This window comes from Orycteropus afer, unplaced genomic scaffold (genome assembly GCF_000298275.1).
Source record: "Orycteropus afer afer isolate SDZICR_OR568_19922 unplaced genomic scaffold, OryAfe1.0 scaffold00459, whole genome shotgun sequence".
NCBI classification, from domain to species: domain Eukaryota; kingdom Metazoa; phylum Chordata; class Mammalia; order Tubulidentata; family Orycteropodidae; genus Orycteropus; species Orycteropus afer.
Window position 1 is genome coordinate 1,169,292 of NW_006922046.1, and position 16,349 is coordinate 1,185,640.

Here is a 16,349-nt window from a genome sequence, read left to right on the forward strand (position 1 = left end):
AGGGATGGACACTGGGAAGAGGTAACTATGGGGAGGAAATGGGAGGGGAGCTGTTGCATTGTGGTAAACTGTGGTCAATGACATGAAACAAAGTATATGTGAACTGCTGTATGGAAAGTGAATTTGCTCTGTAAACCTTCACCCAAGTTACAATTAAAAAAAAAAACAACCATGTGGACAAAAATCACACAGCAATAGGAGTGGAGGGGTACCATATCTCTGACCCTTGGTGCGGATTCTGACACCTCACAAAAAGGGTCATCAGTAGTTCTGTTTCTCTTGTATTCTAACAGAGCCTTGGTTTGGGGAAAAAGAGAAGAGCTGCAACGAGCAGGACACCTTATCCACAAACAGCCCTGCAATTCACCACAGGCTCCTCCTGATCACGCCCTGTGAGCCCGGATGCACTCCCCAGGGAGTTAGAGTCTCTCCCACCGGAGGCTCTCCGGGCTGTCCCAGGAACCCCCACTGGATCTGATGAGTCTAGAAGCACAGCAGGCTCCCCAGGGCAGTAGGCCTGTATCCAGCCCCAACAGTCAGATCAGCATCTAAGCACCAAGCTGCCCCATGTGCCGGGCAAACCACCACTAGTCTGGCACCGTGCCCAGGGTGTGCACACACCAACATACGGATGCAGGGCTTCTTGAGCCGTGGTGGAGAGGCATCACTCTGCCTGGCACAGCCTCATCAGCTTTATCAGTGTGCCACCCAGTGCAGCACTCAGTGGAGGAGATGCGGGAGATATACTGGCTCCAACTTTAAAACCTCACTATTCCTACCACCCACTCTTTGAGCACAAAATGAACTTCAGTGGATTTTATAGAGACACTAGAGATGCCAAAAGATAGCATGTTCCTCACTTATCTTTGCCCACGGAGATTTCTTGGTGTCCTACCTTAAACAAGCAGTCGATGGGAGTTGAAGTCATCTGAGACAGCAAGTTCATTCTTTGCTTAAGGAACATTCTGTCACCAAACCCCTCAGATTCCTGCAGGAAAACCCAAATGCTCAATTTTATCATTTATGATGACACAGCAGTGTAGATCATTCAAAACAACAGAGGACCCCAAGAATATTCCTTGCCGTTTCCCACACAACAGGAACTGCAGTGCCCCTTCTCCCAACACACACCTGGCTTCGTTCACTGCTATAGCAAGCAGACCCTCATGAGGCTGAGAGAAGGGCTTCCTGACTGCCCCTTCAGGAAGTGGCAGCTCTACAGACTGCTTGCTGATGGCAATCTTAGAGAGTGGCAGCACACCAGCCATCATGTGGGTGGGTGGAATTAGTCACCTCTAAGTGTAGAATGTAGCAAGCACACAGCACCATGGCCCAGATGGGAACCTGGACTTCTTCCAAATCATCCTGGCTTCCTCCCCTTCCCAAACATCCACGCCTACATAGCCCTATCAGCTGCCTCTTTATCCAGGGCCTACAAACAGTAAAAGCACCTGACAGGCTGGTGTGTCTCTATGTCCTAGTGTCAATCAGAAGAAGAGAAAGGGGTCATACCTCTGGCATGCTTTATTAAAACAGTGGACAATACAGTCACTGGCCCAAAACCTATCAAGACACTGGGGGAAATCCTCATATATGCATTAGCAGATCTCTTTTGGCATTTCAAGGATCCACCCCAATGAATAAAGTCAGATCTTCATATTACAGGTAATGTTTACCTAGATACAAAAATCTAAAAACATATTCTTACTTAATGAAATAATTTCTAGCAAAACATGTCACTGTTCACCTGAACCTCTGCATCCAAATTGCCTGATGACAAATTAGCTTCCTGAAAGAGTCTTGGCAGGAGGTAAAGGAGACTTTTCTCCAGCCAGTTGCTACCAGAAAAACTCAGCAAACCCTATCAACACCAGGTCGAGGTAAGGAGAGAGCCAAGAGCAGTTCAGAGGATGGGCCACTATCAGGGTTCTCTGTCAAGGCAGGGTCCCACATATTGGCTTCCCTAAGATATTAACTCAGCAAGTAAATATGAACACCTCAGAATTTGTCACTTTTGCTCCCAACTGCTACGTCTGCTCTAACAACCTGCTTTACACAGTGAATTATAGCCAAGCTGCTCAGGGTCAGAGAAACAGCGAAGACTACAGTTATTGTTCAGGTAAGTATAGGCTCTTTCCTCAACTCTAGGAGCCATGTGAGGTGTAGTGACTGAGAAACGCAGGTGTTCCAGGACTGAATCTCCAAGAATGAGCTCCCAGAAGTGACAGTGTTAGCTAAGATACATTTGGGAAAGGGGCAAATACTATTTATTAGAAACCCCATAAAGTGAGAAAGACCCTCAACAAGATGGACTGACACAGTGGCTGCACAACTGTGCAACAACAGCAACTATTGTAGGATCGTACAGGATTGAGCAGTGTTTCACTCTGTTGTATAAAGGGTTGCTATGAGCAGGAACCAACGTGATGGCACCTAACGACAATAACAAAGTGATAAAGACCACAAACACGCAAAGCTGGAGCAGTGAAGGGTAGAGATTCCTTCAAGGCCCCCAACAAACACATCTGCCCCATTTTGCTTCACAGTAGTGAAAACAGAGTAATATCCCAGTAATGTTTATCAGAAAACTAAAACCTCCGTTTATGAGCCTGTTTAAGAAATGCTTATGGTCAGCTCAAATAGGATTTTATTTGTAAAATTTCTGTAAACATTATATTATATAGTAAAATCTGCGACAGCAGGAACCTGTGTAAGGAAGAAACCTGTCGAGAAGGAAGACGAAATTATTTTCTGCTAATAGAGAGTGACAGAAAAATGGTAAAACTGCACCCTGTCAAAGGCTGAAAACTCACAAAGCTGGAAAAGTAAGCAGTCCCATTGAGTTCTGGCTCTCCCCATTTCACTGTATTATATTAAAGGGTCAACAATAAAATAATTTGATTTGCTAATATTTAGTCCTTAAGTTTTCAGAAAGCTTGCTTGTGCCCTTTCAGTAGGAAACATCAATATGAAACAATGTATTCACACATTCAGAACTTCATTACTTAAAAGAAAACAGTCAGTAAGTAAAGACAGAGGCAATATCACAGATAGGACCATAATGCTGGTATCACAGAAGAGAAGGAAGCCCTAACACCTGCTCTGTCAATAACAAGCCAGACCAAATAAAGGTAAAGATGCTTCCCAGGCCTGATGCCTTCAAGACCTGAGGGACAGGCTTCACAGTAAGCCCTAAGGATGTGCACACCTTGTCTCAACACCTAGCAGAACCAACCACCCCCTAATGAGATCCCTTGCCCACCCAAGCTAAATGCTCCTCCTTGTCCAAACAGGATTCACCAGAGAGCCAAGAAACAAGAGACACTCTGGACCCAGGGACACTGGAAGAACCAGTTAGGGCAGCAGTGTCACTGCCTTTCAAATATCACATCTGATGCTCACAACCACCCACCAAGGGGTGAGAGATGCAGGACTATCCCCAGTGTGGACAGGAGAATGGACAGGAGCTTAGAGAACTAAACAGATTTGCCCAAGGTCAAGCAGCAATACTAGACATAAACCAGTAACTACACAAGAGGGGTCACATCCCCAACACTACCCGAGCCCCACTCGGAATATACTCTGACGTGAAAGCACTGTTTTGTCAGCCCCTCCTCACAATCCATCCAAAGGTCTTCAAGTTTTGGCTTTCCTGCCTAAGTGCCCAGAAAGCAAGAAGGCAGACTGGCCCCGTTAGGGGGCAGTGAAGGGAGGGGAGCACTTTCAAGAGGTGGTCACCTCCAGGTGACAAAGGATGCCCCTGGCCCCATCAGGGAGCGTCGGGCCAGATTCCTCTGCTGAGTGGTGGAACAAGAGGGGAGCAGCTTCTCAGATCAATGGAGACGAGGGGTGAAGGATCCAGAAGAGCAGGATGCCACATCTCAGGAAACCTGAACGTCAGCAAAAGTGAGTAAATACCACCATGAAACCATAATCGTCTCTAGAAGCTCACCAAAGACAATTCAAACTAAGGAATCTTATTCCCCCACTATGGAGATAACGGCAGTTCTGATTTTGCACATATACATGTGTTCTGGAATTTTAGTGATTTCCCCTAGACATAAAAAAGAAATAACTTTTCAAAAAAGTCACACCCAGTCACATCTGAGATGGGACAGCCAGCCTCTAATTTCACCTGCACATGAGCAGGGGCCCAAATCAGACCACAGGCAGGAGCAGAAATTAATTCTTTGTCAAGCACCCTGAGACTTTCAGGCTACACACTCAGCAAGTGCAGCAAGATCTCACGTTTTGGTTAAAATTATATATGCACAGAAAAAGACATACCGCAAAATGCTAATAAAAGTTATCCCTAGCTAATGAAGTTAAGAGAGGTTTTTTCTTCTTCACTGTAATTTTATTTACAGTTGGCCCTTGAACAACACGGGTTTTAACTGTGCAGGTCCACTTATATGCAGATTTTTTTCAAGATACGGATCTTGGAGGAACTCAACAGCTAACAGACACCACAGCAGAGGAACAAACAGATGACTTGATGGAGGCGAGTGCATCCGAACCAGTGTAGGATGACGGGAAGAAGACGCAGAAGCAGCAGCGCCAGAAAACAAAGTGACATTAGACAATCTGGCAGAAGCATCTGATTATTCAAGACTGCTTTCGACTTCTTTTACGACATGGACCCTTCTATGACGGGGCACTGAAACTAAAGCAAACAGTGAAAGAAGGATTGGTACCACATAGAAACAGTTTTGGAGAAACAAAGAAGTAAAAAAGTCAGACAGAAATTACGACGTGTTTCTGTAAAGTTCCATCAAATGTACCTTTCTCTCCTGTCTCCCCTTCCACTTCCTCCACCTCTTCCCCCTTTCCCACCCCTAAGAATGCATCATCAACTCCCCCTTCTCCTCCTCCTCAGCCTACCTATCATGAAGATGAGGATGAAGACTTTCATGATGAGCCCCTTCTACTTAAAGAACAGTAATCAATCATTACACTGTACAGTTAATAAACTTATCTGTCGTGTATGTGTGAGTGTCTTCATGTGAAAATCTAGTAACAGTATGGCAAAGAACGATGCTAATCAACTGTTCATGTTCTTGGTAAGGTCAACAGTAGGCTATTAATAAAGCTCTTGGGGAGTCAAAAGTCATACGTGGATTTTTGACTGTGTGGGGGTCAGTGGCCCTAACCCCCACATTGTTCAAGGGTCAACTATGTATTTATAAGCAAATATTATTTCTAATCAAATATTAGTCTTCTACTCAGAAAAAAAATAAAGCTATTCTTTCAGGGGAAAAGAGTATACAATTTCACATCCAATATAATCTCAATTATATAAAGCATACATAAACAGAAATAACTCTGGCAATCCATTAAAATATTAATAATGAATAAATTCGGTGGATCTGCTTTTAGGCTAATGTACCTGTCTAGACAGGCCTATGTTCTTTTTCAGATGTTTCAACTTATCGTTACTTTGGGAGAGTCTGAAATCAGTAGAAAATTAAGATCAGATAAGTTTCAATCTTCAGGTTTATAATACGGAAATCTCTTAATTTTATTGACTTCAATTTTGTGATTTCTGTCAGTTTCTGGTTGTTACATCATGAAACAGACCAGCTATATAATTTTGATTTGAGATTTTTCCAATTCATATAGAAATCAAATCATCTCCTCTAGCTAAAGCTCATCAACAGACCAAGAAAACAGTAGGGCCACAGAGTCCTAAAACTGTACCCATTTTAACAGCCTTATTTCTTGCTTATCATGATCAAGAAATACAAATTCACCATTTCTGCCTTCCTTTTCTAAGAAACTACCTTCCGCCATTTCCTTTCAAAGATGACAGGAATTAATGACACAGGACAGACACTGTGTATCCCAACAACCACCCACCGACTTCTGCAACCAACTGGGTGCTCAGTGCTCAGTCTGCTGGCGGTTTCAAGAACCACAGCCTCTCCCCAGCTGAGGCCTCTTTCTTGAGAAGCAATTCACAGATCCCCCTACTCACACATCAGCTCCAGAACCCACCCAAATCCATCATGATACCACAAAGAAAGGCCAGAGCAGGAGGGAGACCTTACAGGTGCTTTAACAGAGAGGCATCCTTGCCGAATATATTCAATTGCAGCCTCTATTGAGGTCAGGCAGTACCCCAATTCATCTTTTGCAGAGCTGCTAAACCTGAAGTTTTTGATATAGCTCAAATTCGCCATCCTAACAAAAGAAAGGGAAAATGTTTTATCATTTATATCCAGTGAATACTTCCGCAAAAACAGTGCTATCAGCTTGGCTGACTGATCAAATACCTAAAGGAAGTTGGGTTATTCTCTGGGGAGCTATGATTATTACTTCCTTGATCTCTATTTAGAATGTGTACAATTAGGAAAATAAGTAAAACTACTTGTTACTTTTCTGGATTAAGCATATTATTGTAAAGTGGGCTGTGAGGTCTTAAGGGAAGAGGATGCGCTTTGGGGTCAGACAGAACTGGTATTCCACTCAGCCACCGGGTAAGCTGTGTGTTCCAGTACAAGAAATGCAAGTTGTACAGGCCTTGGGTGAAGGGAACACGTACAGCATCAGGAGGTGTCCAATTAAAGGCAGCTCTTCCTAGAGCTATACTAAAAACTACCACAGTACCGTGCTGCCACTTTGCAAAAGTATTTTAACAAAAAAGTTACCAGTTGGGGATCTCTGTTTTCACAAGCAAATATAACAGGACTGACAGCAGATCATCAGCACACATGGTCTCCAAGTTAACTGAAAGGGGAAAAACATATTCAAAGACTCAAATGGACCAATAAGCGTGTCGACTTCCCACCACCATCCAACCCACAAAACCACAGTGCAGTAAGATTACACATCAGAGCGAAATGTGACTGCACCCTTTTTGTCAGCATCCTGTCTAGATGTCAGATTAAAGGGGGAAAGAACACTTAGCATGTTTAGAACATGCACAGAAGGAGGTATTTCCAAACAGACGACCCCTCCCCATCTTCATGGATTGGTAAAGAGCCCAGGGAAATCGGTGACAGCGCGCAAAGTAAAGATGTGCCCAGAGCCTTTAGCAAAGCCTCTCCTTCTGCCTGAGGTCATACCCACTTTATGCACTGTGGAGTCTAAGGCCCATGTGTAGTTTGACTGCACTGTTTTCATTTTGAAGTTCTGTTTAAATAATTCATTGACATGTTTAAAAATTCAAATGGTAAAAAGAGCAAACTGTGAGTGTCTTCTTTTCCAGAAGCTATTGCTGTTGCTTCCTGCATATCCTTCCAGAGACAGTCTACGTACATACCATCATATATTTGGATATGTAACCCTTCCCTTCATTTTTAACGCTGTTGGAAGTGTACCAGATTCACTTTCTTTATTTCACTTAGTATGCCTACAAAATGATTCCCTAACTGCACACATAGATTTGTGGGGCCTTCTTATCACATTTTTCTTAATTTACTTTGTTTCATTTTACTTTTTATAATGGAAAATTATAAACATATAAGCAATTTGAGAGAAGAGTGTAAGAAACAGTTGAACCATGTATTCATCACCAGTTTGGTTCATTTTTAAAGTTGCTGCTTCCCTGACACCATTTTCTCACCCTAATCATGCCTGACCTACTCACCCATGGCTAGGACACCCTACTAATCAAGAGTGGACGTGGGTGTTCTCATACTGGAACACACAGGCTAAATATCAAAATACCAGCCCCATGTGAATGACTGTTGCAGTCAACACTATTCCTTTACAGACTTTTTTCAGCTTGTTGTTGTTGTTATTGTTGTTATGTGCCGTCGTTGAGTCGGCCCTGACTCATAGCGACCCCTCCTTGGGTTTCCGAGGCAGTATCACTACGGAAGTAGGATTGCCCAACAGCTAGTGGACCTATATACCCCTTGCCAGCCCTTCCCACAGCACACACCTCTCTGGCTAGGAGACTGTGTAATTAACTGCACTGCCTTTCGCAAACAAACCAACTTCTGTTGTGGGGAGGTGCATTTGTTCAGCTGGGCCAGTTCCCTCTTTGCACGAGGTATGTTGAAGCTGTAAAACAATTTGGGAAGTGACACTTAAGACCACAGTGTGAAGGCCCTTCTTCCTGATAACATATCTCAAGTTATAAACTTCTTACAACCAATGGCTATGGCTGAAATTCAAAACCAGAAACACAAAAATGATCTGACTCAAGTCAGTAGCAAGACATAACAGGATAAAGGCCCCCAGTCAGACTGCCAGGTGATACAGCAGCCCTAGAAATTTGCAATTAAAAAAAAAGAAAAAGAATATCCTTAGCCCCAGAAGGAAACAAGCCAAAAGGAAAGGAAAAAAAAAAATTTAAATGAAATAGTTCAGACAATTTTGTACCTTGGTGACACTTAAATCAACCTGGCCACTGTGGCCAGGTTCCCCAGGACAGGCAGGTGAGAGGCAATATCTGCATGCAGGACCCACCCAGGCAAGTTACATGCCCACCTGGAGACCAGCTGTACTAAATCCATCCTGTTTAGTTCCCATCTAGCTGGATGCAATGTTCCTAGGAAAGAGGCAATGTTCCTAGGAGGGTGACAGCTACAAACTGGCCATCTATCAACTTTAGCCTTTTATATTTGGTAACAGATAACTGCAATACTCCATAGTTCTAACAGAGTCAAATTACTGAGCTGCAACTGCTGCTGAGATGCCCTACTCCAGGGAGAGAAGCAGTGGCCAGCCTCCGAACACACCAAGCCACCGCAGCACAGGCCCTTACCTGAACTCAGGTTTCACACCAATATCTTTCTGTTGAAGATCTTGAAGGCTTCTTGTGATTTTGTTAAAAGCAGCATCCTAACAACAGATTTTAACAAAACTTCAAATTTCTTAAAAAGCACAGACTAAGGCTTCCATCCCAGGGGCAGATGATTTTGAACTTACCTCACTTGCTTCCACAGTCCCCACATATTTAAAGATCAGATCATAAATATCATGATGGACGTACATCTGTGAAATCAATGGACCCATTTCAGGGTGTGTGTTGGGCAGCCAGGAGATTCTCCCAAGCACTGCCACCTTCTGCTTCCTTGGTACCTTGGCCTCTTACCTCTACTGCCTGCTTCATCAGGTTCATTTGGGCCTCCTGCTTGGCAAGTATTTTCTAGGACAAGAAAAGTGCAGATAAAGAGCTTGGATTTGCATGTGGGCAAACTGCAAGCTCTTTTAAATGTCCGACATTGCTTACCAGGTGAGAGTCCCTCAGAAGCTGCTGGAGACACTTGGTGTAGAGAGTGTTCACCGAATCCTGTTGCGAGATCAGAAAGAGACAGGCCACTATCATGACTGGAGGCCATATGCAAAACTCAGAATGCATACATGGCTTGGGATGAGGAGAACACTTCACAAACTATAGTTCCCTAGATAACAAGCTTTAATTAAATACTATCGCAAGTACTGAATAAATTCCTTTTTTTTTTTTTTTTTAAACAAATCATTGAGTTACTTCAAGTTTTTTGCAGGTAATATGCACTAAGAGTAGGAAATAATTTCCCTTGGGATTCATCTAGGTGACTCTAGTCATCATCTTTATACTCTCCATGATTTTCAAGTTTTCAATAGTCACTTTTATTATTTTCATAATTAGAAATGAAACATTTAAACAAAACTCCCAACAGTAGAAGCAGTGACCAAGTGTCAGAGTAAATGGAGAGGACTTCTGGAGCCCTGAAATGGCCTGAGACAGAGCAGGTATGCCTAGCAGGGAGAGACACAGCTACTGACTATGTGGTGACGGAGGCTTTTTCTTTCACACTCTCTGAATGCTCGCTGGAAAGAGGCAATGTTCCTGTCAAATCTCTCCGAATGTCTTCCCAAAAAGTCTCTCACATCTTCAATGGTTCTCAGAGAAAAAGGATCTGGGGGTGTTGAAGGCTCTTCTGAAAAAGAGACAGAGGGTCAAGCTGGCTGCAGACTTCACTGTTTTCTGATGGAAAAAAAGGCATATCCTTTGCCACAAACTACCAAGACCAGGTGCTCTACAGTGTCTGCAGCCCCATCTTCCAGCACAGGAGGCAGAGGGGAAAAATGTCTTTATTTCAAGATACTGCCCAAGAGCAGCTCAGTCAAAGTACAGGGCAAGGTCCAGAGTCTAGTTCTCTTGAAGCCCTTTCCTGGGACAGTGTGGGACTATCTGGGATTGGGAGCATGACCTGGGAAGCTCAGGGGAAGGAGCGCTGATGCCTGGCAACAAGGCTTACCAAGAGCCTCCAAAGGCATCTGGCACATCAAATGTTACCTCAACTTCCTGGAGAGACTGAAGAATTTTTATGTATTAAAAATAATGAGATCTCAAACAGGCACAACAATGAAGCTGGGGAGGTAATAATGCTGTAACGGCAAGCCCTAAAGCTGAGACCCAGAGACAAAGCCAGGTTACAGCAACGCTTCGCTCTAGGAGATGACATCATGGTCTATCACAGGTACGTGAAGTGAGTGATGCCCCTGGAACTGCGCAGTATCCATCCCGTGCAACTGTACACAGCAGCCCAATCTCTACCTCCTTAGCACAAGATGACTTTTTTTTTTTAAGTTCTAGGGAAAATAACTGTAAACAGTTATGGAGATTTTTAGTGAGATATTTACAACAGCGAATTCAGGAAGAAATTCAACAAACATATTTCTCCAAATCTGGAAAAAGGGGCCCCCATCTCCCGGGAATACCTGAACTCTCTCTCTTTTCCAAAGGATGGGCGATACACAGTATACTGAAACTTTCTTCTTTTTCATTGTAGAAGGTTTCTTCAAAGAGAATGGGCACTGAGAGAAGACAGGCGGAACCAGTTCCTAATTTAATCCTGTTTCCTTGTATACAGACATCCTGGAAGAAGAAAGCCATCACTGCACCACAGCCCCTCTCAGCCCAGCCCCCATGACGGCACTTAGCCAGACTGTCCCGCCTTCACTCCACTTGGGTTTGCTGGCGCACAAAACTCTTCTTCTGTTTTGCTCTTCTTGATGCTAAAGTATCATCTTCTTTCCTCTTTTCACCCTGTAGCTACAAAGTACCCTGATCCTTTTTAAATGGTGTAGAGAAATAGCATTAAACTGCTCTTTAGTGAAGAAGAAACCCGTACCTTTTGAGAAAAGAAAAAAGAAGGCTCTGCTAACAGAAATAAGACCAAAACCACCTCTGCTCCAAACTGGACGGGGCTGAAGATTGTACCCGACAGCCCCCTCCCTGGCTCATCACAGTCATAGCCACAGCCAGGTGCCCAGCGAAGACAAGCCATGATAAGCCAGATTCCTGTTTTCTTTTTAGATCTGGGTACTCAAGAGAGAGCAAATAAGCTAACAAGTGACTGACAGTTATGGTGAACAGATCCATGGAAGAAAACAGCCACATGCCTTGGGAATCCCAGGGCTGCCGAGCCTGAGCCCACGCTCTGTAACCCTATCCTCTGTCCCTCTTCCCCCCACCACACTGCCCATGAGCCTCAACTACCAAGTCCAAGAGGCCAGACCGCAGCCCATGCATCAGTGAGAAAGGTGGTGTAGACTCAGTCCCCTGACTGAGGGGAAAATAGCCGTCAGCACTGACTAGAAGGAAATGTCTCCCTTTCAGAACTCACCTGCTTCCACTTTTAAAAAATGCACACCCCAAAGTTTACATCAACAATAATGAGACAACTGACAGCACATGCCTCCTGACATGATACTCTGAGAAAGATAAAATATCCTTCTGTGGTGTTCCTACAAAAAACATGTAACTGCAATCCAATCATGAAAGAATATCAGACAAAACCACACTGAGCAACAGTCTACAAAACAAAACACCAGTGTCTTCAAAGACAGAAATACTAAGGAGCTGCTCCAGATTAAAGGAAACCAAAATATATATATATATTTAGTACAAAAATGAGCAAAATTGTATAAGAATTGTATGTTGGATAATTGTATCCTATCAATGTTAAATTTTCTGAATGTGATCACTACACTGTGGTTATATGAGACAATGCTTGTTCTTAGGAATTTACTCTCAAAAGATTTTAAAAAATCATAATATGAGCATATATCAATTTGTTAAAATGTAGTCTCCCCTAAAAAAAAAGCAAAAATGTTAACAGTTGGCCCATCTTAGGGAAGGGCATACAGGTGTTCTCTGTACTTTACTGCAATTTGAAAATAGAAGGTCTTAAAAACTAAAAATTCACCACTGATGTCCAGCTTGTGACCAAGAAACCACCCAGCTTTCCAGGGCACAGGTATAAAAACAGCTTCCTGTGACAAGGCCTGCACTGAGGAGAAAGCCTTCTAGAATCCCGACAGGCAGAAACACCTCCTGAGGGAGAAGTACCCAGCCTCTCCTCCAACCTCCAAGGAAGCAGCTGGGCCCTACTCACTCTTACCTTCTCTTCTTTCTCCACAGGCTCCAAAACACAAGCAGGGGTCCCTCCAGCCCCCTCCCAAGGCTGCTGAATGTGCCAAAAGCCAACATTTTAACTTAAGTGAGAAAGGATGAGAAGCAGGATTCTCTTTCCTCCCTCCCAAACACTGAGAGAGTGACCCTGGTTAAATCCAGAAAAAAATGATTACCTTTCCATCTAAGGTCTGAAAATGGTCTTCCACTGGAATCAAAATGTAGGACTCAAACCGACAAGCAGACTGAACACTGCTTGACAGGCTTCCTTTGCAAGGTACTAAGACCTAGAAGAAAATAATTAGGATGATTACTAGAGAGATGTGTCATTGACAAGTTTAGCAGAATAGGATGTACCCAAAGACACTACAGCTGGGTTTGTTTGGCGGACCTACTAGCAGAGAGAATGCCTGGGGTCACTTGCCAAAATGGCAGCAGCTACCCACCAGGTGATTTAATCTGTTGTTGTGATGTGAGCAGATGCCCCCAACTCCACAGCAGATGGAGGGCAGTACAACTCCTTTTCCATGTTTTGGCATGGAGACACCTGGGCTCATCTCCACACTCACTGTGTTCCTCCTCTTAGCTACTCCCATGTGCTCCACTTTCTTTTCAAAAGTCCAGTTACAAGCATCAACAGGCTCAGGAATGATTCCAAAGAGGGGCCAGTTTGAAACGTACAGAAAAATGAAACTAAAAAGTCACATATAATCTCACCACCCAAAAGGTACACACTTGACACTGAAGACTGTTTCTGATTGTTTTTACTGTATCTGTTTCATTTAAAAAAACAAAAAACAAACCTAGCAGTGATCATAGTTTTTGAAAGGATGCTGTTATCGATGGAATTATGTCCCTGCCATGCTGTAAATTACTTAATATGGCCCTTCTAGCCATGGTCTTTCTGGCTTCTACCAAATAACTGGTGAGACTATGCAAATATGAGGTGCTTATGGCCCACAAGGGGATTGGATAATTTGCCGAGAACTCTACATGGGAATAAAACGCACGCACTGCCACCACTGAGTCAGATCCGACTTATAGCGACCCCTCCTTGGGTTTCTGAAGTGGTATCATTAAGGAGGTAGACTGCCCAACCTTCCTTTCGAGGAGTGGCTGGTGGGTTTGAACCGCCAGCCTTCTGGTTAGCAGTCAAATGCCTTAAGCACTACACCACCAGAGCGCCTCCTGTGGGAATGGGACCAGGAAATTAGGTGTACGGAACTGTAACATGGGGAATGGTCAGTTTTACCATTCTATTGGGCTTAAAATGAGCCATCACATAGGCAGAAAGGGGGGACCTGACTACCACCAAAAAGAAGAGCTGGGAGCAGAGTGCCCTGTGCTGGGAATGCCGTAAGATACAGGAGATAGATCTGTGACACCAGAGAGATGGTGAGAAGTGGCAACAGAGGCAACAGAACCAGAAGGGCAGCAGGAGACCGCATGGTGGACCTCCTGGCCCACGGAGCAAGACACAGAGTACCTCTGGGCAGGAGGCTTCCTGGTGGAGTAGACTACCTGGAGGCACTCAGTGCAGCTAAGTTTCCCAACCCATGGAGCTAGAGCAAAGCTAAAAGAGCTTTGTAACGCTTGCCCAAGCAGTGCAAAGATCAAGGGGTCAATAGTTCAAGGACCAGAGGGAGGCATAAGAAGAGTCCGTCCTGATCAAATAACTGTATATCCTAAGTTGTTTCTGATCCTCAATTGTAACCTGTTATTTCCCTAATAAACCCCATAATCCTGAGTATTGCCTGTGAGTTCTGTGTGGCCAATACAATGAATTATTGAACCCAGCAGGGAAGTACAAAGTGCTACGCAAGGGATGGTTGGTATCACAATTGGTAAAAAGGTTGGCAGATGAAGGCATGTCTGACCCCCGCTTCATAACCCCCTGTCCTAATGAAAGCCCACACAGGGCTCAAGAAGCAGACAGCCCAGATTCCTCTGCTGGCTTCACACTTCCCAGGCCACCCCTTGTATCTCCAGCTCTTGCAGGTCAAAGTGGGGACAGTGAGAGCACCTGCCACACAGGACTGTAGGGAGAATAGAGTGACATCATCACCTGGTGCATGGCACATAACCTAACTCTATATGGGACACAGCTCACATTACTATTTGTTTTGGTTCTCTAGTGCTGCTATAATAGGCATACCACTAACAGGCGGCTTTAATACACAGGAGTTTATTCTCTTATGGTTTAAGAAGGCTAGAAGTCCAAGTTCAAAGTGCCAACTCTAGGGGCTGGGTGAAGGCCCCTTGACCTTGGGCTTCAGCTCTACCTCTTGCTCCCAGCCCACTGAAGCTGGAGGCATCTCAACTCAGGCAGCTGTTGGCTGCTGAGGCTAACAAGCCCAAGGACACAAAGTAAAATGGCACAGTCCCAAGATTAGCAAGCAGTATGACAAGCCACCAAGTTCATCTAGAAACAGTCCCAAGATCAGCAGGCAACATGGCAGGCGGCTGAATGAAGACTCAACCACATGCAGTATCCAAGAGTGCCAAAAAGCTCAGAGACCTTTCTCAAAGCTTCTTCTTATACAATGGAAGCAGCCCACATCCCTAGGGCAGCTACTCAGCTACTCATAGGAGATTCCACCATGGAGTTAATTACCAGTCTCATCATGGGGAATAACTACATCCAGCTGCCCAGCCACTCAACCAGGCCCAGCCAAGCTGACACATAACCTTAACTACCACACCATTAGAGATGGTCTTTTTCCTACTGAGCTCTTAAAATAGCCCACAAGTTGCTGGGGCTTAATTGTTGGTCCTCAGAGTGTTGAGGGGCTATCAGTGGAAGAGGAATAAAAGCCAGCTGCTAGCTCTGTCCTGGCTGTGTGCGTTCTGATGTTAGATGACCACTGGTTAGGACAGCAAGAGCTGATCCTAGCTAAAGGCAGAGAAATAAATAAACCATTCCTCAGGCTCCTTCCAAATCTAAAAGTTAATGATTCATAGGGTTAGATCAAAATTGAAGTTTGAGAAACCAGTAAAACTCCCCTGGCAATGCTATTCTTCTAATTGCTTAAAATGCCTTGAAATGAGCATTGTCTGAGGTTGATATGGTTGAGTAGGTTAACATCCAAATTCTATACTGTATTACATTAGGGTTTTGGCTGCAGGAGGAAGAGGAAATATTTTAGGAGTAAGAAATGGTCCTACTTTTCTCCAAAGCCAAACTCACTGCTCTCTTTACATGGTTTCTCCAACTTTATCATAAAAATTTTCAAACATGCAGAAAAGTGGAAAATAAAATGAATATCCACACATACACAACCAAAAATTAACAACTGTTAACAATGTGCTGTATTCTTGCAGTCTTTAAATCTAAGAAAAGAGGCTCATTTGGCAATACCATCTTAAACGGGATTGTACAAAACTGAGCAACGGCTACCATTTCTTGAGCAATAATATGTGCTGGGTACCATGTCAATTAGTTCATAAAGATTATCACCTCAGCCCCTCAATGGATGGAACAGATAGACAAAAGGTGATATGTACAATGGAATATTACTCAATGATTTAAAAAAAAAAAAAATTTCCTCAGACATCTTACAATGCGACTGGCTGTACCTCACTCTGAGTAAAATAAGTCAACACAAAAGACAAATATTGTATGTTCTCACTTTTCTGAACTGACATGAACAGGTAAATATATGTTGTGGTCAAGTTTCACTGAGTTGGTTTTGACTCACGGCAACCCTATGTACCATGAATGAAACGCTGCCCAGTCCTGCGCCACTCTCACAATCTCCATCATGCTTGAACCCACTGTTACAGCCACTGTGTCAATCTATCTCGTTCAGAGTGTTCCCCTTTTTCTCTCACCCTCTACTTTCTCAAGCATGATATGCCTCTCAAGGGACTGGTCTCTCCTAGACAACACAACCAAAGTACAAGAGATCGAATCTGGCCATTCTCACTTCTAAGGAGCATTATGGCTATACTTCTTCCGAGACAGATTTGTTCCTTCTGGCAGTCCATGGTACATTCA

The 16,349-nt window shown here is 43.8% G+C and overlaps 1 protein-coding gene across 1 annotated transcript in view; it reads right to left on the reverse strand.

The window, feature by feature from the left end:
- The window catches only part of ANKRD27 (ankyrin repeat domain 27), a 43,101-nt gene extending 30,153 nt beyond the window's left edge, over window positions 1-12,948 (reverse strand). Inside the window, exons 1-12 of the mRNA XM_007954344.1 lie at window positions 12,922-12,948; window positions 12,529-12,639; window positions 10,657-10,813; window positions 9,718-9,872; window positions 9,182-9,241; window positions 9,044-9,097; window positions 8,878-8,943; window positions 8,714-8,790; window positions 7,886-8,007; window positions 6,648-6,726; window positions 6,048-6,180; window positions 896-988 (exon numbers count right to left, since the gene is read on the reverse strand). Of these exons, the coding sequence (XP_007952535.1) occupies window positions 896-988; window positions 6,048-6,180; window positions 6,648-6,726; window positions 7,886-8,007; window positions 8,714-8,790; window positions 8,878-8,943; window positions 9,044-9,097; window positions 9,182-9,241; window positions 9,718-9,872; window positions 10,657-10,813; window positions 12,529-12,639; window positions 12,922-12,948 (1,134 nt within the window). The remainder of the gene's footprint in view (window positions 1-895; window positions 989-6,047; window positions 6,181-6,647; window positions 6,727-7,885; window positions 8,008-8,713; window positions 8,791-8,877; window positions 8,944-9,043; window positions 9,098-9,181; window positions 9,242-9,717; window positions 9,873-10,656; window positions 10,814-12,528; window positions 12,640-12,921) is intronic.
- Between the last annotated feature and the right edge of the window lie 3,401 nt (window positions 12,949-16,349).